Source organism: Diabrotica undecimpunctata, chromosome 10 (genome assembly GCF_040954645.1).
Source record: "Diabrotica undecimpunctata isolate CICGRU chromosome 10, icDiaUnde3, whole genome shotgun sequence".
Classification (NCBI taxonomy): Eukaryota; Metazoa; Arthropoda; class Insecta; order Coleoptera; family Chrysomelidae; genus Diabrotica; species Diabrotica undecimpunctata.
Genome location: NC_092812.1, coordinates 53509841 through 53533579, shown reverse-complemented (window position 1 = coordinate 53533579; position 23739 = coordinate 53509841). Strand labels below are relative to the sequence as shown.

The 23739-nt window shown below is 32.8% G+C and overlaps 1 protein-coding gene across 1 annotated transcript in view; it reads right to left on the bottom strand.

The window, feature by feature from the left end:
• Tre1 (Trapped in endoderm 1) overlaps nucleotides 1-23178 on the bottom strand; it is a 66797-nt gene extending 43619 nt beyond the window's left edge. Inside the window, exon 1 of the mRNA XM_072545979.1 lies at nucleotides 22902-23178. Within this exon, the coding sequence (XP_072402080.1) occupies nucleotides 22902-23013 (112 nt within the window). The 5' untranslated portion in view covers nucleotides 23014-23178. The remainder of the gene's footprint in view (nucleotides 1-22901) is intronic.
• Nucleotides 23179-23739: the final 561 nt, after the last annotated feature.

The following is a 23739-nucleotide window of genomic DNA, read 5'->3' as shown; positions in this document are numbered from 1 at the left end:
TAAAGCTGTTTAATAAATAAACTTTGCGCGATTTTTGACATTTTTTACGATTCTCGTGAGGTCAATAAAATTGTTTGCTTTCATTGACCGGTCGTAGTAAAATTTTCATTGCTGGAGATTTGGCGATTTTGATTTTGGCAACAAATATGAGGCATTTGAAATATGACTAAAAACGCAGAATTTAAACTTTTAGATTACAAAAGATCGCACGTCACGTGAAATGACTTCAAGAAGACGGTTTTGGGTGTAATTTATAGCAGAAGTTGAGTACTTTTGAAAAACGTACTTGTGTAATTAAAAATAGTAGTTTTAAACGTTTTAGATTGTTTGTAATGTGAAAGTTAAAATTCAGCGTTTTTAAAGCATATTTCAAATACCTCACATTTGTTGCCTAAAATTTCATGCTATAATTTTTAAATATTAGGTTTTACTATAGTGGCCGGTCAATGAAAGGGATAAATTGTATTGATCTCACGAGAATTATAAAAAATGGCAAAAATCGCGCCACGTTTATTTATTTAACACATTTATAAAAACTGAGATCATTTGCGTCAAAATACAAAGATTGTATACGAAATCTATACTATTTATCTTTAAAACGAATCTTGATTTTTGTCGATAGGACACTCGGATCAAAAGATATTGAATTTTTACCGTCGACCTGGTACAAAGTTTATTGAGCATTGATTTCGCGCGCGTAACTGACATTCAAAATCGCCGATCGCTTCAATCGTTGTTTCTGAGAGAATGGTTCATTCCACACAAAACACGGAGGTAAAATTTTTGCATCTTTTTTAGCGTCGTAAAATTGACATTTTCGGCAAAATTCAACTTGTTCGTGTGATTGTTAGAGGTTCAGTGGCATTTTCGTCTCTGACGACTGGAGTAAATATGTAGGTAGTGTTTGTAAATGTGAAGTGTATGTATACAGCATATTATTGGAATGTCATGCTTGTTCCATACCAGAGGTCGAGTTATTGGACTTACCTCTCTAAAGTCAATTTATATTTCAAAACCGAAAGACGCTTATTATTAGAATGTTTATAACTAATAGATTGGTAAATATACGTTATAAAAATAAAAAAAATGGACTAAAAGCAACTTATGCACATAGTTTCTTGACGAAGAGACGTACGTACAGACAACGACACGATTTCAAGGATCTCTAGAGCCGTTAATAACCTATAATTCTCTAATTAATAAATTATTTTTGTGTCGAAATATGGCTTTAGTTTATTAATTTGGATATATCTTTAATACAGCAAATACAGGATGTGTTAAAGTGCCCTAGTTAAACTAATTATATATACATACTAATGGATTTCTCTGTATAAAAAACTAAGTTAATGTTTTCATCTCGTTTTAGACGATTTAAAGTTTATTGATTTCGCAAATCTTAATCAATATCAAATACACACGCAAGCACCAACTTGTGCAAATATTTATATGATTTGTAAAACAAAACATAGTATTAGATACACTATTTAGTGTACCTTTACAAATATTGTTGGAAGGATCATTTGCCTACGATTTAGCACCGCATATATTTCCATACGTTCATCAAGGTACTTACAGTTACTGGTTAACACACGATGTATCTATAAAATTGAATATTTTTGTCAGTTTTCTTTATTACATTTGGTTGTTTAACTCAATTTTAATACCTAATTTAACCTAGTACTAAAATTTTATGGTACTTTTATGTAGTATATTTACAAAACAGTTTGTTAGAACATACGAAATTACTTCACAGATTTATCTCGATATTATGAAATAACGAATATTAAACCTAACAATGAACTTTTATTTAGGTGAATCTGCAAGACCATTAAATAAATTAAAGACAAATAAATAGAGAATCTGGCAGATCTCAGATAAGTTAACACGCATGAGATAATGAACATAAAGCTCAATGGAACGATTCATCTATATTCCTGAGGAAACAGATGGCAAAAAGAGTAAAATCAAAGGAGTCGCTCATTTTGCTAAATTGTGCGAAACAGACTGCGTAGCAAATTCATCAGTAGAATATAGTAGAATTTGGTTATCAATATTAAAAGAAGTCAGAAAAACGGAAATACCAATTAGTAAATCATTATCAGTTATAGTGTAACAAAATATACTCATAAAAAGTTAGAATTGATATCATTTTGAGATTAAATATTGAAAGTAAAAAGGATAATTTTACTGTAATGATTATACCCCAGTCAATATGTGAAAAAATCATGGATTTCACGTACCTAAAAATCTTATACAGGTTTTTGAAGGTTCCCAAAGGTATATGAGGGATAGCTAATGACAAATCATTGAAGACACACATATGATTTTGCTTTGTTTTTTTTAAACAATCATAAAAAGTGAAAAAATCATTTTTTGTATAGAGAAACATGGTTCAAATAAAAATTGTAGATCTTAATATTTTTCTTCTTTAATTTTCGAGTTTCTAAATTAAAATACATAAGGAATTGATCCAGATAATTGCAAAAAACCCCTTATTTTTGCAGTAATTTATAAATCGAGGGCTGAGAACCATAGGGTTCCAAGCGACAGTTTGTACAAAACTCGTTTTTTAACAGAAATCTATTGTTTTTAAATTCTGCATAGAATGGTATTGAAAGTTCTGCGATTCGTTGACAGTTAGCGCCACAATCAACAGTGAAATCTAGTTCCAAGCGTACGAAATGGTTTAAAGTTAGAACCATATGGTTCCATGTACTATAGTGAGAGTATTGGTGAAAATTACATGTGAGTTTTATCAGTTAAAATTATCATTTTCTTGTTTACAATGTCCTCTGTGTCCGAAAATGAAACTTGGGAGGATTATTGTAGCTCCGGTTCTGAATATCTTTCAGAAAAAGCCCATATATACTGTGCATTTACAGAAGAGTGATTCGGGCACACCACACTCTGATAAAAGAGGGAAAGGGACCAAAGATCGCATTTTAAGCAAAGAAAATAATTTTCAATTTTCCACATGTAGAAGCGCATTATTTCAAGAAAGATTCAAAAAAAGATATCTAGACCCAACACTTAACGTACAAAAAAAGTATGAATTGTACATTGAAATGTGCAATGCAAACAATATACCTCCACAAAAGCTATCGTTGTATAGACACATTTTTAATTTTGAGTATAATCTGGAGTTCTTGCAACCGAAAACGGATAGGTGTGACGTCTGCGACGACTATAGATTGGCCAAAAAAGAGAAGAGGGTGCAGGCAGAAGAGCAACAGGCATATAATTCCCATATTAGAAAGAAATTAATAATGCACCAAGAACGTGAAAATAACAAAAAAACAGAGAATTCAAACTGTGCCATTATATGTTTTGATCTGGAAAATGTCATAAATCTACCTAAATCTGAAGTCTATGTGCTGTTTTACAAACAGAAATTAAACGTATACAATCTGACAGCTAAGTTCTGTTAATTCAGAAGTTTACTGTGCAGTATGGCCAGAAACATTATGTGGGAGATCAGGCAATGATTTGTCTAGTGCCCTAATACAAATTTTAGAGAAAGTAGTTTTAAACATCCAGAAATAAACAACAAATAGTTGTGGTCCTCAGAACAGGAACTCCCTGATTTTAGTAGCAATCACTGACTTCCTGAACAGACATCCTAATATCCAAATGGCAACTATGAAATACTCCATACCTGGTCATTCGTGCATACAGGTTGTCGATAATATCCACTCTCGCATAGAAAAAGCTATGAAGGTTACGAATATTTGGTCTCCCCTAGCGTTTATTAGACTATTGTTAAAAGTCAACAAACGAAAGCCATTCTGTGTGATTAATATGAAACCAATACACTTTAAAAACTTCAAAAAAACAGCATCATTATACCAATATAATAAAATACCTTACACTAAAGTATGTCAACTACGTTTTGTGCAAGGAGACATGTTTACTTTTCAGTATAAGCTGAATGATCACAGCGCCGAATTTTCTACAGTCAATGTTAGTAAAGTTACCAGCAGTATTAGGAAGAAACAGAGAGTGGTTCCCATAAATAATTTCACTGCTAACTTTGTAGTAGCTTCAGCCGATAACACAAAACCCAAATCTCTGACTGCGAAAAAGCTTGAGCATATTGAGTTTACGTATAAATGGATGTCACTGCAAGATCAGAATTACATGAAATGTTTGATTTCTGAAACGAAACAGTTTATAAAAATAAAAGTTAATTTTCTACTCTTCGTTAATTTTCTTCTTCCTTTGATCCTTCCAACGTCATGGTATAGGCTATTATTGTTAAAGGCAATAAAGTCTACAATGATGACATAATATGCCATAATATGACATGACATTTTTTAAACTTCAAATTTATTTAGGGACACAAAGTTCCAAGTACAGCTGTTACAGTGCCCTAAGGTTCCAAGTACAAGTGTAACATTTTGAAAAAACCATGAAATTTGCATTTTATACCACAACGACAGCATTGTTTTAAGAATCACTGTATTACCAAATCCTTAAACAATAATATATAACATATCTGACAAAGTACAATATTGTCGAAACCGTTTTATTTGACAGCAAACTTTAAAATTCGTCTCCTGAAATTTTTTGTAAATGTCGCTTGGAACCCTATGGTTTTCAGCCCTCGAAATGTTAATAGATTAAGTGCCACCATATTGAAAATGTTAATGTCTTCACTGGCCGATTACTTTTTTTAAAGTATTTATATTAGTTTCTTTATCTTTGAAATCAAAATCTAACTGTCTAAAATGCGAATTTTGGTTAAAATTTCATTTTTCAAAATGAGTGCACGTTGGAGTTTCGCGGCCACCAGCAAGATTTTTATCACAAAATGCATATGAGAATGCAGTCGTATGAGAAAGAGCACCAAAAACTTAAAATATATTGGCAAGAAATTCTGTCAGATCAAGAATCGGATGAGTTTGGCGACACGTACCTTACGGACTAGTACCAACTAACTGTGATCAACAATTCTAGTGACAGCAAAAATAAGTCGGGTATTCCGGAACAGAATAAAAAAAGAAAACTTTTTTTCGTAATGTCCCAACATAAGTTATTGTTATAGACAGTAAATGCTGTGCTAAAGGGATTCTAGTAAAAAAGTTGTTAATTGTCTAGTTGCGACCAGAATTTTTTATGGAAACTGCCAAGGGCCTTACAACATTTTCCCCCACATTTTGTTGAATCTTTTCACCAGGTTGGCGCCTTAAGTATATCTGACCATCAACTGCTATCTTGTTTCGATGGCATGTACTGAATAAAATTACAACGACCTCTAAATGCAAGTAACTGTTCGTCGATGGTTACATTCACTTTTGGTACCATAACTGTTCGGCACACAACTCGTCTCTGTCTCAAATAGGTTTTAATAGTCCCAATCAAGATCCTACAGGTAGACCTTTAGTACAATACCTCAACTTCGGCAGAAGTTACTGTTGCTTTGAGAAAATTCGAAATCTACTTGATACAAAAGCCCTGGATATACCAGTGCCAAATAAAAAGTCTATTGGATGTTAGATGAGAGCTTATAGATGTATCGAAGACCCGAGAACTTGTATAATAGTTAATGGAAGATACAATATAATACGCTTATTAACTTCAGTACTACCAGTGTAGAACAGACTGTAAATTCTAATAAAACGGCACTTGTTTCATTCACAACTAGGAGGAAATTGACAACTCAGTCTCTGACAATGAATGGAATACAACTACCATTCTCAGAAAAGGTTAGGTATCTGAGTAATCCCTGCTAGTAAAGATACTTGAATGCACACGTTACAAATATAAACAGCAGCAAAAGCCAAAAACAAGTTTGCAAAAAGTGAAAAGCAAAACTATATATAACTGCCTAGAACAACTGCTTAAAACCTGATCAGATAAAAATGTATCTCCATAAAGATAAAAAGCTTTCTCAGAAACCTAGATTATTGGACTATATTATAATAGGGTATACACAAAAGATCATATGGACTGCACCAGGTCATTTAAGAGAAAATCAAACAGACCATATCACCATATCAAAAAGATGGAGATCATCTCTTCTTGATGTACGTAATAAAAGAGGAGCAGATATGCAAGTGACCATCATATCGTAATCGGTACCATTAAAATAAAGATGGCAAAAAAAGAAAATCATGCAAAACACCAACAGACCAACATACAATCTAGACAAATTAAAAACGGCTCCAGGACGACACATGTTTAGGGAGGAACTCCAACTCAAAACAAGAGAACGTGAAGTAAATGCTGGGAAGATTTGGCAGATGTTTTGACAAAAACAGCTGAAGATGAACTGGATAAAAAAGAGAAACATAGAAAAGAATGGATGTCAGATGAAACGTGGAATCTTATCGAGAAAATAAAACAGCAAAAGAAAGATATTTTGCAAGCAAGAACTGTAGAAGAAAGAGCGAACCAACAACAAGAATATAAAACAATAAATAAAGCAGTTAACACAAATGCAAGAAGAGACAAAAAAAGGTGGGCTGAAGAACTGGGAAAACAAGCTGAAATAGCTGCAAAAATGAGCCCAACTGTTCAAACATTGCAAGATCCAAGACAGGCGAATTACTTACTACAACAAATGACCAAATAGAGAGATGGAAAGAGCATTTTCAGGAGATGCTAGGCACTCCTAGGGAAAACGCAGATGAAATTGTCGAAAACCCGCAGAATGTAGACTTACGTATATCTTGCCAGGTCCTTTCCAAAACGGAAATAATAACAGCTATCAAATCTCTGAGAAATAACAAGTCTCCGGGAATCGATAATATTCCTGCCGAAATACTTAAAACTGATCCGCATATACTGCTGAATTTTTGCTCCCCATAATCCAAGAGGTGTGTGTGAGGAAACAAACCGCATTCCAGTGGGCTGGAAAAGGGGTATCATTATTAAGCTTCTAAAAAAGGGCAACCTCACACCGCGCAAAAATTGGAGAGAAATAACCTTGCTTACCGCAATAAATAAAATCTTCACGGCCATCATATTTAAAAGATTAACACACAAGATTGGTTTTCGAGCTGGTCAAGCAGGCTTTAGACCAGAATCCTCCTGCATACACCACATTAATACTGTGAGGGTAATAATGGAACAATCGGTTGAATGGAACACACCCCTATACATGGTTTTGTTGACTTCGAGCGTGCCTTTGACAAATTATCTCATGCTGCTTTATGGAAAATTTTAGAGCTAAGAAACATCCCGCATAAAATAATTTGCATTATAAAGTCACTATACACTGAGGCAAAATGCAGCGTGGCATACAATGGAATCAACAGCGACGAATGTGACATACTTACTGGAGTCAGACAGGGATGCGTGATTTCTCCGTTTCTTTTTAACATAGCATAACATATTAGATACATCAATCTACACGTAAATAACAAGACGATAGAACGAGTTCAGAATTATAACTATTTAGGGGCAAACATTAATGAAAAAAACGATTATAACAAAGAAATTAGAGTTAGAATAGAAAAAGCTAGAAGTGCATTCAATAATATGAAACAAATATTATATTGTAGAGACCTCAGCCTAAACCTTAGAAAATGAGTACTAAAGTGTTATGTAGTTTCTGTTCTTTTGTATGGTGTAGGGACATGGACTTTAAATAAACAATGTCTCAATAAATTGGTAGCATTTGAAATGTGAACATATCGAAGAATTCTGAGAATCTCCTGGACAGACAGAATCACCAATGAAGAAGTACTAAGAAAAATAGGGAACAGCAGGGAGATACTGGATTCCATCAAAATAAGAAAACTACAATATCTGGGTCAAATAGCACGTGGTGACAGATATGAATTCCTAAAACTAATAATGCAGGGAAAGATTCAAGGAAAGCGTAGCATAGGTAGAAGAAGAATGTCCTGGCTCAGAATCCTCAGAGAATGGTTTGGATGCAGCTCAACTGAACTCTTTCGGGCTGTAGGGTCAAAAGTTAAAATAGCAGTGATGATTGCCAACCTTCGTTTTTTCAGTTGCTACAAACAATATTTGTATCTGTTATGGAGTTAAATAAATACTCTACTCTACTCTACTACCTACTCTACTACCTAAAGAAGAAGAAGACTATGTTCTCTCGAAACTAGACTCCGACACAAGAGGGATAACATGGACGTTAACCACATGCCTAAGCGATCTGGAATACGCCGACGATATCTGCCTGTTAGGACAAAGGTTCCAAGATGTGGCTGATCAATTGGAAACACTTTCTACCGAAGCCAATAAAGTAGGTTTGAAAATCACTGTTAGCAAAACCAAATCCATAAGAGAAAATGCAAGAAACGACACGCTATTTACTATTAACAACTTGCAGATTGAAAATGTGGAAAACTTTTCGTATCTTGGAAGTGTCATAACAGAAAGCGGAGGTGCAGAGAACGATAGTCGTATGAGGATACGAAAAGCTCAACAAGCATTCAGCATGCTCAACCTTTTTGGAGATCTGGCGAGTATACTACAAGGACAAAGATATGCATATTCCAGTCAAATGTCATGTCTGTTCTACTCTAAGAATGTGAAACCTGGAAAGTGACAAAAACCCTTACAGATAAACTGCAGGTCTTTATTAATAAATGTATACGACGAATTGATCGTATTTTCTTGCCTATCATCATCAGAAACGAAAATCTACTACACATGACCGAAAAAAAGGGTATAACATCAAATAAAGTCCAGAAAGTGGGTTTGGATTGGTCACACACTCTGAAAAAATAATTTCAGTATTGCAAAGATTGCCCTAGAGTGGAATCTCCAAGGAAGAAGAAAAAGATGTCGCCCAAAAGAAACTTGGAGAAGATCCATCATGGACGAGATAAGAGATTAAGGAAAGTCTTGGAATGAGGTGAAAGCCTTAGCACAAAATAGAACCCGATGGCGCGTTTTCACTGAAGCTCTATGCTCTACTTAGGAGTTCAAGAACCTTGAAATACAGAAAAAGAAATCTAATGGTATTAAATCATACAATCTAGGGGGCCAATCCTGATCACTGCAACGAGAGAGTACACGACTAGGAAATGTCTCATGCAGTAATTGCATTGTTTCACGGGCTGTATGAAATGATGAAATGTGGCACCGTCTTGTTGAAACTAAATATCGTCCAAATCAATATCATCCAATTTAGGTACAAACAACTCCGTTATCATGTTGCGATATTGAGTACCAGTAAGAGCCACTGCTTGATCAGCCTCATTTTCAAAGAAGTATGGTCCACTGATGCCTCCAGGGCAAAATCCGCACCAAATAGTGACGCGTTGTGAATGTATTTTTTTTTCGACAGTCATATGTGGGTTATCAGAACTCCGAATGCGGTAATTTTGACGATTAATAAAGCCTTCTAGGTGAAAATGTGCTGGATCGCTTAGGATGACTTTGCTCGCAAAATCAGTATCCACTTGTTGCTGTTCAATTATCCATTCAACGAACTCTCTTCGTTATGCATGGTCATTCGGTTTCAGTTCTTGTGTCAATTGAACCTTACAAGCATGGATATGGAGATCTTTAGTGAGTATACGCTGTAGAGAGCTTCTTGAAATTTGAATGTGTTCCCTCTCGTGCACTGCTTCGATATTAACATTTGAGTGGCTTGTTTTTGGACGAACAGTGTACCTATTTAGCATCACCAATTGATCCAGTCCTCCTGAATTTTTCAATTACTCTCTTCACAGTTGACGAAGTCAATCAATATTCCGACCATACTTTGTACGAAATATTCTGTGGCCGCCAAACTTTATTATTTTTAAAATATTGTTCAACAATGAAAAGATGTTGTTTTCATGTGTAATGCTCCATCTTTACTAACCCTAAGCTGTCAGCTGTCAAACTGTTTTTTTTTTCTGGTGCCAACGCATTATTTACTGCATAAATGGCAAATCCAAATCTTGCGTGAATTTTGGGACACCCGTTACATTAAATATGTATCAACTACATACTACCGACTCTGTTCCGATTATAACTAAAATGTTATTTTAGCAGATTTTATTATTAGCTGCCTTAAATTAAAACATCATATGAAATAGATTGAGTAATTATTCAATTGCAGCTTGCTACTCAACTTATTTTAAGAAATATTAATGTGTACTTAAAACCGTTCCCGGTTTTAAGTACATATTATACATACAGAGTGTTCAACACCGTTCTTTCCAAGCGAGCTGCCGTTAATTAATCAATTTTGATACATGAATAGAAAAAAGTTTAGAGCTGTTAAGGGACAGAAAGTTGAAATTCAAATGGAGAAATTAATTTTTTTTCAATTTGGTGACTCCTATGCTTCTTAGGCGGTGCTCTCCAATAAACACCGTATGCCGCATTTAGCGTTACGCCATATGCCGCATATAGTGTTACGCCGTACGTCGCGTCTGTATGCTTGTACAACAGTTGCACACTGCGCTCAGCGGCATTTATTGGAAACCACCGTTTTAAGAAAGAAATATTAGGACATTATATAAGGGAAATATTATATAAGGACAGACGAGATGTTCTCACATTATTAACTAAGCAATAAGCACACCCATGAGACAGTAGCAATGCACAAAAGAAATGGTGACAAAGAGTAGTCCTTAGCTATTCTGGAGTATAATAAAGCCAAAAGTTCGATTGATCTTATCGATTAAAATGTCTAGCTATAATAATTATCTACGAAAAACTAACTCATCCACGGAGGAAGCTAAGTTAACTAAGAAAAAGAATGCCAAACGTTAGAACGTTTCTACTTTAAAAACCAAAATTGATGTTCACATAATAAGATTCCGATAATAAGGATCTGATCAGCGGAAACCTGTCCTGAAATATTGTCAACCTACACATCATGAGGGTAATACGCAGAACTGGAAAAACGTGAATTGATATAGAAAGAAGGGAAGTTAATGGGTATTGAACAGAAGGGATGATATGAGGGTAGTCAAGGTACCACAGGACAAATCTTGAGGGTTCGAAGAAATATTGAATGCCCGCCGAAAATATGGAGTGACAACATCAATTAACTAATAAGGAATCGAACAAAAACAGACGATATTGCCTATAATAAAGAAGGAGAAACACGATGAGAAAAAAAGCTATGAATAAAACCACCCAATAAACCGACATTAAGATAAAATTTTTAAATAGTCGTAGCTGCCTAAACAGTAAGCTTTATTAAATACAGTGATCACCGTTACGGATTGCTTTTATAAAGAGTATTACTGAACATATACACATATTATAACCAATAAATTAAATCTAAATAAGTCTTAAGACTATAATTTCCATATTGTAATATTTGAACTCGTCTGTGTTAGTTGTACTGGTAACACCAATAAAAACTGACAATAAAAAGTAGACTTTAAACTATATTTTCTAATCAATAAATTTGCCTAATGTCATATACTTTTGTCTCGGTGCCGAAATCATTAACATAAACTTTATGGAAAACGTTACGCTTAACGAGTTTTTAAAATATAGCGGATATATCTTCCAAACCTAGTACCCAATAGATAATGAATTCACTTTGAAACGTACAACAGCTTATTTTATGACGTGAAACATTGTTTGATGAAATATCTCATCCGAATATACTATAATTTGTAGTATATTTTATATTATTTATATTTGAGATCGAGTAGTTACTCATATAAATAACTTTCTTATGTAAACTGGACACAATGCATAATTATAATTTCTTTACCTGATAAGCATTGACCTTTTTGTTTGTTGCGTGTCCACCATAGAATCTCTTTAGGTCTCTTGGGATCATACGCTCAACAGCAATCAGTAAACGCTCATTTAGTGTGATATTTTCCATCATCGGTCTTATAATGAGAATTGTATTTTGTTGTTAATCACTAATTAGTGTTAGGGCTAATAGTTTGTGCATTGTTGTGTTTCTCCATTGTTTTTATAAGCAGGTACTAATATATGCTACTTCTCTATTCCTCTGACATTTGTACAACTTCCATAATTCTATTAAATAAACCTGTTAGCCAACTTGTTCCTGTCTCTCCCCTTGTATCCCGGAAATCGTAGCAGAAGCAATGTTTGGTTCCGGAACATTTTACTTTACAAAATACCATCATTTCAGAATATTTTGTTGGTGAAGATTTTTCATCAGTATGGTTGGAAAATATTTAATGCCGGCTATAAAAACTAGTCTTTTATGCAGTGAATTGTTGCCTGTATCCTGCCAATAGGAGGCACGTACTTTACATATGATACATTGAGAAATACACTATAGGCTACTTGATTATCGAACAATCCTGACATCAAAATAATCATCTAAGTCTCTTTGTCCTAAAGATCTGCCTAATTTCTGGTTTCCCGTACAGCTCTCCGATCTCTACATTTGTTTGTCTTTTCCAAATGTCTTCATACTCTTTCCCTCTTCCCCTAGCCCCTAATATCTTTCTTAAACCCTTCGTTCTCAGATGTTTAACATATTTTCTTGATTTTTTCGGTATAGTCTGAATTTTGCCTCTCTAGAGATGTTTTTTGCGCTTAGTAGTTTGTGTAGAGTTTCAAACGTCTGCCTTATTCTCGAAATCCGCTTCTCAATTTCTTGGCTTTCTTCCTCTTTACTTGTTAGTGTTACTCCTAGATACTCAAACTCCGTCATCTGTTTGAAGCCATACTCTTTAGTTTTGTTGTTTGTGTCAGTTGTGTGCCTTTTTGCTTATTAATAATCAATCCCTGTTTAGCCTTCGTTTCAAAAAGTTTGAAAATTCTCAGCGGTTTTCCTTTAGTTCTTGCTATTAAAACTACATCATCCTCAAAGGCCAATATCTGGCTTCTGTTGTCATAAATCATACCTTTCATTCATAATCCAGACTCTCTCATGATTGCCTCCAGCAAAAAAGTGAAGAGTATTGTGGACAGCGGATCTATCTGCTTTATTCTTCTTACTTCAAAATTTTCTGTTAGGCTTCCTTCTATCTTTACTCTATTGTCGGTCTTCATTAAGGTCATTTTTACTAGTCTGATCATCTTTTCTGGAATTCCAAGTACTCTTAGGGCATGGTAAAGACGCCTTCTTATCACAGAATTGTAAGCTTGTTTGAAATTTATAAATAGGAAAATTAGCTTTAATTATTGCTCGTACGTACTGCTCTGAATCATTTTTAACACCAATATTTGATCTATGGTGGATCTGCCCTTTTTAAATCTTCCCTGGTATGCACCATCCTGCTCGTTTAAGTGCCTTTCAGTCTACTTCTTACGACTCTGGCGAGAACCTTATATGTTACATCCAGAAGGGTGATACCGCTGTAGTAAGTGCTTCTTCCCCGTTCTTGATCAGTTCTGCAAGAATGCCATTGTTGCCTGCACTTTTATTGTTTTTCATGATATATATTATTTCTCTTATTTCTTCCACGGTGGGAATCTCCATTATTTCCGCCATGTCGTTGACTTCCGCTACCATTTCCACTTGCTCCTCATCATTTTTATCCGGTTCTTCAAAAAGCAGCTCTCTGAAATGCTCTTGTTCCTTTTCGCCTCCTGGTATAAGTTTTTTTACATTTTTATTAATCTCTTCAATCTCTTGGAGTTTTTTATCCATATGCTCCCTTTTCTTCGTACTACACACTTTTTTCGCGTGTTTTCTCTCTGCTTGATAATCATTTCTATTTTCGTCATTTGGTTTGTCCATATCTTTTAGTTCTTTCATAGCTTCTTCTACTATTCCCCACTCCATTTCGATGTCCCCTTGATTTTCGCTTTGAAGTAGTTTTGCTGTAACGTTTGCCTGGACGTTGTCAGCGGTGTCTTTGTTCGATATTCGATATACGATATTCTCTATTCTCTGACCTTTGGGATAGTTTATTTTAATTTAGTGATCATTAGTATGTGAATTAACTTGGAATGTAGAAAGAATTGTATTTTTACAGCACCATGTAAATGCGCAAAATTCTAAGCAATGAACATAATGGCGTAATTTATTTATTGTTAAATCAGTCTTTCATTGACGGCATTCATCATTAGTGTAGAAAAAACCGGTTTATAAAAAATTAAAAATTAAAGACTCTAAATTTATTTTACTAAATGAATATTATCAAATTGAAAAAGTATTCGTAGTCTAATCCATGTTAGTCATTTAAGTAATAATATCGTTACAATTATTCATAAAAAGCATTGTGTTTGTTTAGTTGATTCAGAAATTTCACATTAATAACTAAGTCATTAGAATAACTGAGATATCAGCATATAGTTCTGGAAACTAGCAATTTTCCATAGCAAGTACGTATGAACTCAGCATATTTTTTTTTAGTTTGATGTACTCCACTGTCTAATATCATTGTGTTATCGTCCAAATTTTAGTTTGTCCTTCATCTCTTGTACTTTTGATGCTAATCTTATACAAATCCAAGAAGCTATCTTTAATCGATATAGCTCTTTTATGTGATAAATTGTCTTTCATCAAAAATGATTTTACTTTGTTGTTGTACAAACTTGTTGTTCATTGTAAATAATAAAAACGGTCCAATTACAAGTATCCAAAAATTAAAAAGTACATAAAAACAGTTATTTCCTGTATATTCCGACTATGGCTTTGTGATTCTTTCTGTTACAGTAGTTACTTTTCTTCTCTCTGTGTTGTTTATTTTTAATTCTGTTTCTTAGAGTAACTTCTACAATTTTCCTCTCCATTGATGACAACTTCTATTTCTAATACTATTTCTTTTGTTATTGTCAAGTTTGTGCTTCGTATGTTATTACCGTTAACACACATTGATCAAACAGTCTTATTCTCAAATAATGTTGGACAATTTCCTTATTTGTTAGGATGTATTGTAAGTACTTATGAGATTGCTTTATCATAGATATTTATATCTGTATATGCCTGCATTACTAGATTATCCATTTCGGTTTCTCGCATATTATTTATATGACTTAAGTTAATTAAAATTTATTGAATTTAAATCAGTTTTAGGCATTAGACAACCGCTTGGAGAACAAACAAATCATATTTTCCAGCGATAATACTGTGATTACAAGTACAAACCAAGCTAAGAAGCGTGCCGCCAAAATCATTGCCTCGATTTAAAGTTTTTTGTTATTTTTACATCATATAAATATTGGTTTAATAGTTTGTTTATTTCAAGCAGATAAGAATGCACTCAATAATTGGAACTGTATGTATATTCTTATCTTTATATACGATACCTTAGAATGTTGCCAACAAGCCTAAGAACACGATCTTTTAAATAAATAATTTTAAAATTAAAATTGATTCGAAAATATAATTTCATCATGGATAATCAATGGAAAAACTTATGTTTTGATATGGATAGATGATTTTTGTGTTATTTCAATTTCTGAAGATGATTCAAATTTTTAAAATCAAATTTAGAGAAAAGTTTCGAATTAAGTGATTTATGAAATGAAACAAAAATTGTCTTTTTAGGATTAGAAATTGAAAGGAAAGATAAGACTTTATTTGTTTTCCAAAAAAATTTAGTTACAAAAATTGTTAATCGTTTTAACATGATAAATTGCAAGATTACTTGAAAAAGCTCTAAAAGAAGTAAAAGTCTGTTCCGCAATTTTCCTCGATGTAGCGCAGGCTTTTGATAAAGTGTGGCATGATGGATTACATCATAAAATGAGATGCTACTTACCAAAACAATATTCTGAACTACTAGAATCATATATATCCGACAGACACTTTCGAGTTAAATATTAGGAAGAATATTCAGAATTAAGAGAAGTTAAAGCTGGAGTTCCACAAGGAAGTGTCATGGGGCCAGTGCTATACCTGCTCTATACCAGCGATATTCCATGATTAGAACTTAACACAATTGCGACATTTGCAGACGACACATGCATCCTAGCAGACGGGCAAAACCACGAGGATGCAGCAACCATGCTACAGAACTCTGTTGAACAAATTAACATCTGGACCAGGTGATGGCGTATCAAATTGAATGAAACAAAATCTGTTCACGTCAATTTTACTAACAAAAGAGAACAACATATCCCAGTTAGTACAAATAGAAACCAAATACCTTATGCAAATAAGGCAAAATATTTGGATATGACATTAGATTCCAAGCTACGTTGGAAAGCACATATTAAGAAAAAAAAGTGGAATTAGAAATTAAGTTCAGAAAGATGTACTGGTTGATGGGAAAAAATCCACTCGGTCTACTTATAACAAATTGTTATTGTATAAGCAAGTCCTTAAACCGGTATGGACATATGGGATACAGCTATGGGGCTGTACAAAAGAAAGTAATATTGCTGAAAGTAACCTTAGATAAGTTTTTTGTAATATTTTGTATATAGAACTAACTTGCTTATTGATCATAGTGAATGATCAGATAGCAATAATCATAAGATTCCTGTTGGAGTTTTATTAAATAAAAATAAAAAAAAAATGCAAGGTTAGTAAAATTCCAATGGAACCTAAATTGAATTTAGAATTAGTACTTGGAGTTGGATGTATTTTATGCTTGGCACTTTGGCACTAGGCCATATTTGTGTTATATAGTTTCATTTTTTGGAAGATTTGGAATTGAATTTGAAAACCAATGGAATAGAAACATCACTAAATTAATAAAAATAAAATCTTCCGTCCTTCCATGGAACTAATGGCCTTCAAAGCGACAACATCAAGTCCTAATAACACGTCTCAGCTTAGGACACACTTCTACAACACATGAATACTTGTTGAAGAGAGAAGAGGAACCAGTGTGTTTTGTTTGTGAATGTAAAGTGACAGTGAAGAACATTTTGATTGACTGTCCAATATACTCAGTTGAAACACTATATCACCACATTCCAAAAACATTCAAAGAACTTCTAGAAGAATCTAAATACGTAGCTGACTTGATAGAATTCTTGAAATCTATAAACTTTTTTAATAAAATTTAATACAATACATCAATAATTAAAATATATATTATATACATTATTATGTAATTGATATTTTGTATATGCCTATGTATGTCTTGATCACTTTTTGTATTTTTCTTTTTTCTATGCTAATAACCCTAAGTGTTTGAAGCAAAATAAAAAAAAATAAATAAAAAAAAGTTGTAAACTGGTGTTCTAAAAACCATCGGTAGTTGCTCTTAGTAGCAGTGAAGCCGAATATTTGGCTCTGCCTGCGTGCATGACTGTTTGTTTTAAGTCAACTTTTAAAAGAAATGTTATTTTCAATATCCTATTAAAATTTTTAAGGACAACCAAAGCTGCATAAAAATAGCTTAAACTTATAAGAGCAAACGTTCAATACATATTGATGTTAAACATCATTTTGTAAAAGATAATGGTAAATAAAGTAAGTTTTGTTGTTGAGTATGTTCCTACAAACAAACAGTTATCTGATATTATGGCCAAGGCATTGCCTGTTACTTAATTTGAATTATTGAGAAATTGTTTAAATGTTACTAAAACTAATAGTTAGTTTTATAGTTTATTAGTTTATTGTAATTTTGTTTGCGGTTTGTACTTAATTCATTTGTACTTTTGCAGAATTAAGAGGGGGTGATGATGTACAATTTAGTACTATTATTATTTTGTGTATGTTGGCAACACGTCTTCTTTTTGTTGATGACTGATGACTTACTTCTTACTTGTCATCAGTCTCTGTACACTTTACACTTGTACTTGTAAATCAGTAAAACTTATTTCTTTATTATGTAAAATGTCTGTATTTTCTTTGTTGGGTCGGGTACTTCTGGGACCACCCACGTATATAATTATTATAACTGCCTCAATTTAGATTAATTGTCTAACGTAAGGATAAAAGAAACGGTATTTTCTAAGAAAGTATTTCCACGATCAATAATACTATATGCTTTCTTTATTGTATAATAAATATTGTTCCTTTTCTTGTTTTATTATGATTTAAAAGACTAGCATTTTGAAGTATTCATATAACCAACTAATTGTGGCCACATATTTTAGTATATGTCTACGAAACATAATCTAACTACTTATATTACTAAGCAAAAAAATATTTTATCATTTATTTATCATATTTACAGAGCGATAATCTTAAATTATTAACATATATGGTATTTGAAAAAACCCGTGTCGTGATTTATTTATCGAAATATTGAAAATAATGTACTCACGGATATAAATTTAGTTTAAAAAGATATCGAAGCTCCAACAAAATAACAATATAATGAAACCAACTACAATTATTATGAAAAAACAGAAACAAGAAGTGAAGGGAATAAATAATTTAATAAAACAAAATTAAGGGCTTACGACCGAAACTGGGAAGAATAGAACTAAATGTCAATAAAAACATCCAAGAAAAAGAAATAAATTACATGGACGAAATAATAGCAATAATACAACAATCGTACTTAGATTTTCTTCCTCTACAGCCTGTATGCATCCACTCGTGGACAAAGTCTTTTCCATCAATTATCCAGAACTGGATATAGGCTTAGTAATATATCAAGAATAATAATCACTATCAAAACCCTTTAGCAAGTGAAAGCTAGCTCAAAACACACCCGGGAAAACCGAGATATCGGCCAAATAACGGACGGCAACGATTTAACTGCTAATTTATTGCTGTTTTAAGCCAAGAAACAATTTATTGCTGCAAAGCGTTTCCAAAAAACAATAATTATGCTAACTTTACGGTAAAGGTAGCATAGTCACAGCTCTATCACGGTAATGAATAGGGCTACATAGACTATCTTGGCGGCATATTTTATTGCTAATTAATTGCTATTGATTGGTACATTGACCAATCCCGCAAAACTACCCATCATCCCCTAGCGCACAACTAATCCCCGGAAAAATTAAGATATCGGTCAAAAACGATGAAACTAGAAAAGTGAACCGCAAGGAATTAATTGTTAATTTATTGTTGAAGTTTTACGCCTAGAAACAATATATTGTAACCGTTTCCGAGAAACAATGGCTATTCTAACTTTACGGTAACACAGCCATAGCTGTTTCGCGGCAACTAAAAGGGTTACAGAGTTTTGAAAAAGAGTGAAATATTTATCCACAAAAACTATAGGAAATACAATGTTCATGGCGCATAAATCGTCGGCTGTATTGACAAAATTGAGTTACCAGAGGGCTTGAAAAAGCCTTATTTATGACCTGCAAAACTGGTACAATAATAATAGCAAAAATGTTTGCTAGACATCACTAGTGTCGCTATGAAATGTTTTCGGTTGAGATCAATAATTATTTGTTGCAGTACTGACCCTTTTTAGTTGTGCAGTGGAAGTCGAACCCTGTCGATATTAAGTTTCTATACAATACCGGCACTTTGGAGTTGTGCCACTATAGCAGACAATTTTAGATATTTTCAAACTGTCTCAGTGAGAATTTTGGAGTTGTGTCACATTAAATAAAAGGAATAAATTTATTGTTTTAAAAATATCAGTTGCAAAGGGTTATCAGAAAACAAGTGAATTAATCCGGGAATTAATTAATCTCGAGCAGGAGTAACGTAAGACAAGGAATATTATCAATATTATTTTAATGTATAATTTCAAATAATCGATTTAGTAGAAAACTTTAGACGATTTTTTGATTACATCTACCGGTTTAAACAAACAATAAACCAATTTTAGTTCTGATGCGGACCCTCATTACGTGAATGATGATGATGATGTATCGTCTACATTTACAGAGGTCTCTGATGAAAATGTGGAGACTGAAGTACCAGAAGACGTGATGATTAATAAACTTAAAAATAGAAAAAGGAAGGCTTGCCCAGACTAATGGAAAAGAAATGTCGTAAAGTTTCTTAGAAATTTACGCCAAAAATACACCAATGTTAACGCTAATCTTGTACAGGCTCGCAGTTTAGGTTTATCTTGTAATCCATGTAGACTGAAATGTGATGAACAATTCACGTTACAAGAAAGAACACAGATCTTTGAAAAATATTGGTCAGTGGATAATATAAATTAACAACGAAGTTATATTCTGAGATCCATGTCTATAATTAAAGCAACATATCCCTATGCAGATAAAGGTAACACATCAAGCCGTGCTTATAATCATGTAATTTATTTGGAAAACCGTGATCAAAATAAGAAGAGTCTGCAAAAGATTTTTTATATCCATCATTGGAATTACTAATAGATGTATTCGAATTGTTATTGGGAAGATGGAAAGTGGCTTTATAAGCAACGATCAAAGAGGTAAACATAGCATACATAAAACATTTTGTAACGAAACTGTGAACACAGTTCGTAAACACCTTTCTTCAATTCCGACAATGGAGAGCCACTATTGTCGAAGTAGTACCTCAAACAAATATATAGAAGGAGTCAAAATATTTACAGAGATCTGTACAATGATTATAATCTGTACAATTATTATAAAAATTGGTTTAAGTATATCGTAAACTTTTTAATCATATATTTAACTATGCATTCTTTTCTCCCAAAAAAGATCAATGTCAGTATTGTGAAAAACACAAAAATTCGAGCAGTGAAGAACACATAGATCTAGAAGATGCTTCCATCATAAGGAGAAAAACTTAAGCCGGGAACTAAAAACACTTGACATAGAGAATGTAACTAACTTACAAAAAGTTGCTTGTTTTGACCTACAATCTTCTCTACCGACACCAAAAGGAGACTTTTCCGGTTTCTATTATAAATCTAAGCTGTCAACATATCATTTCTCTGTATGTGAACTTTAGTAAAAGGGACTGGGAAATGTGCACAGCTATGTTTGACTCGAAGGAGAAGGCAGTAAAGGCGCCATAGAAATTGGTTCGTGCCTGCTGATGTATTTGGAACAAACATCTATAAAAACCGATTCTGACGATTTGAAATTCATATTTTACTCAGACAATTGTGGTGGCCAAGGAGAAAACAAGTACCTAATTTCAATGTAACAGTACGTTGTAAACCATTTCAAAAATTCTTCTATAACTCATCGCTATTTAGTTGTCGGTCATACTCAAAATGAGAGTGACAGCTGCTACTCTTTAATAGGAAGAAATATAAGTAAAGCTTTAAAAGGAGGGCCTATGTATCTACCGAATTATTACGCTATCCTAATCCGAACTGCTCGTTGCAAACAACCATTCGAAGTACACGAATTATGTCATAAGGATTTTTTTGACCTGAAAAAGTTAAATACTAAAACAGCGACAATTTTCAATGAAGATGTTCAAAGAAATACTTTTCATTTCAACGATATTTGTGAAATTCATGTAAAAAAAGCTCTGGTACTCACTACTATTTTAAAACTTCATTTGCACAAGAGGAGTACAGATCAGTTGATACCGAAGAAAAAAACAAGAAAAGGTTTAAAAAGCATGGATATTATAGAACTAGAAAAGCCTTACCCTGACAGAATGCCAATAACTGAAACGAGGAAAAAAGATCTTACTAGCCTTTTGTGAAAATAAGAGTGTTCCACCAATTCACGCTGATTTCTACCGACATTTAAAGTATTGTTAATCAGAACTTTTCTTATTATTATTAATATATACTTTTTTTATTCCGTTCTTCTTATAGTTGTTAATACATTTTCTCATTCAAGTAACTTTTCGTATTCTTTATTGAACCTTTATTTCAGTTGATAACAAGGAATAACAAAAAAAATGCCAGTTTTGTCTTTGCGTTAATTAGTCTTGAAAGGCAAAATGTTGATATGCAATAGACAACTCAAAATAGGAGTTAAATTTAAAAATCTGTGTTACAATTCATTAAACGCTACCTAACGCTCACTAAACTACCTAAACTACCTAATTTTTTTTCATCCCAATCCATGTAGTAAAACAAATAAGACAAAATTATTGGCACACAAACTTTAAAGCTCTGTTTTGAAAAATTACAAGTTTTTTTGTTGTGCCACTATTGCATACAGCCGACGAAATGGAAATAACAACTAAAGATTATCATATTGCAAACTCATTAGCATTAGAATTTGAAGAAGACTCAATATACGATCCACTGTTCATTAACTATAAAACCAACAAAGAAAACCACCCCATAAATATCACATACTCTGTAGGAACTAAATGACGCATTGATCAGTCTCAAAAAGTTCACCCCTGAAAGAGATGACATTCCAAATGCTTTTCTTATCCCCTCGCCACCAAATGCCAAACAGTATTTACTGCAAATATAACTTCTATCTATTTTCCACCCGATTATAATCCGGCTGCTTGGAGTGAAGCTACAAGAATTCCTATATTAAAACCTAACAAGTCAAAAGATTTTCAACTCTTATAGTCAATTTCTTTATAGTTTCAAATTTATTATAATAGTCATCGTTTAATTAGTATATCATATTCTTATATAAAATGTGTTATGAAATAGTTCACATTTGTGTGCCACATGGCATAAAATTGGTCAGTCCACATAAATTATGAACATCCAACTATGAAAATAATGGTATTATTGGTAAATATTCGTATTGGGAGACATAACAGGTATCAGAAAAGAACTATAAGGACTCAAATCATCTTATGGTAGATGTAATGTTAATGCGAAAAGTAAAGCTGTTATGCTAAAAAATTAAAGGCTACCACAAATAATAAAATGTAAAAAAAAGTTTGACTTCTTGGAAAAGAAGCTACACAATAAAAGAAATGTCTAATTTAACAGATAATCCAATTATTCTAGCTCCATTTAAGCCTAGAGCTAATACCAATAAGAACATTGAAATTTAAAATGAATGGAACGTTTTCCAAATTAACCATACAAATCTGAATGAAGGAAACAATAATATAAGGGCAGCTAATAGGGGGATAACTTAAATTTGAGATTATAAATTAATATACCATACTGGTTTGATCCAAAATTTGCCAAATTCAGTTTTATTTTTTAACAAATACCTGTCGGCAATAAATATCCTTAATATGAAAGTAGTTATTAAAATTTTCGATAATTTTACATGTATTTATTTATAAGATGACGGTTTTTGTTTTGGTGATATAGAACCACTTGTCAACAAAACATTAAGATAGTAAAAGTAAAATTAGAGTATTTTCTTACCAATAACACCAACAATGCAAAAAACAATTGCACAGCAAGCAGCTAATATAGTCGCTTCCCTAGAATATTTAATAACACCGGTAACACTGTTATTGTTGTAAAAATTGGACATTTTCTGTTTATTTTTTTCTAAATATCACTAACAACATGTAAACTCGGAAGTCGCACACAACGACGAAAAACGAAATCCATACGAGCACACATGTTCGTCCTCTCGTTCACATAACATCACTTCGTCTGTCTCACAGTTTCTATTTTCAAACCCTACTGTGATCACTGCAATTCCCTCGATTGAAAATCATGATGAATGACTGGGGTGGGGACGGGTCATTTATTTTTGTTTTCCAATTAGAGAATTGGATCTATGTGACACATTTTTCTCTCCCGCACAAGGAGATATATTTTCGGTAATTAAAAAATTAATAAAAAAATATAACAAATTTTTTTTAAATAATAATTTTGACAATTTATGACGGTTCCAACTTCTTGTAGTTGCGAGAACCCTAAAATAAACCTTTATTCATTTATTAAAAATATATCTCACGCTTAATAAACTTTTATATACAGTGGTAAGTTAAAAATAAGAAGAAATATGACAGAAAAGATTATCAATTTATGTAAAATAAGTACCTGTAAAATTTTATTATTTATTTTACAAAATGACTAGCTTTTCAATTAAACCTAAACATACCTTTTATATAATTCCGGTAATTTTTAATCAAGTAAGATTTATCCATTTTTGGAAACATTTATGATTAATCCATTATTATTAGAATTATAAAGTTATAAATTAAATTCAAAATATACAATGAATCAGTTCCTTTATTGCGAAAAATAA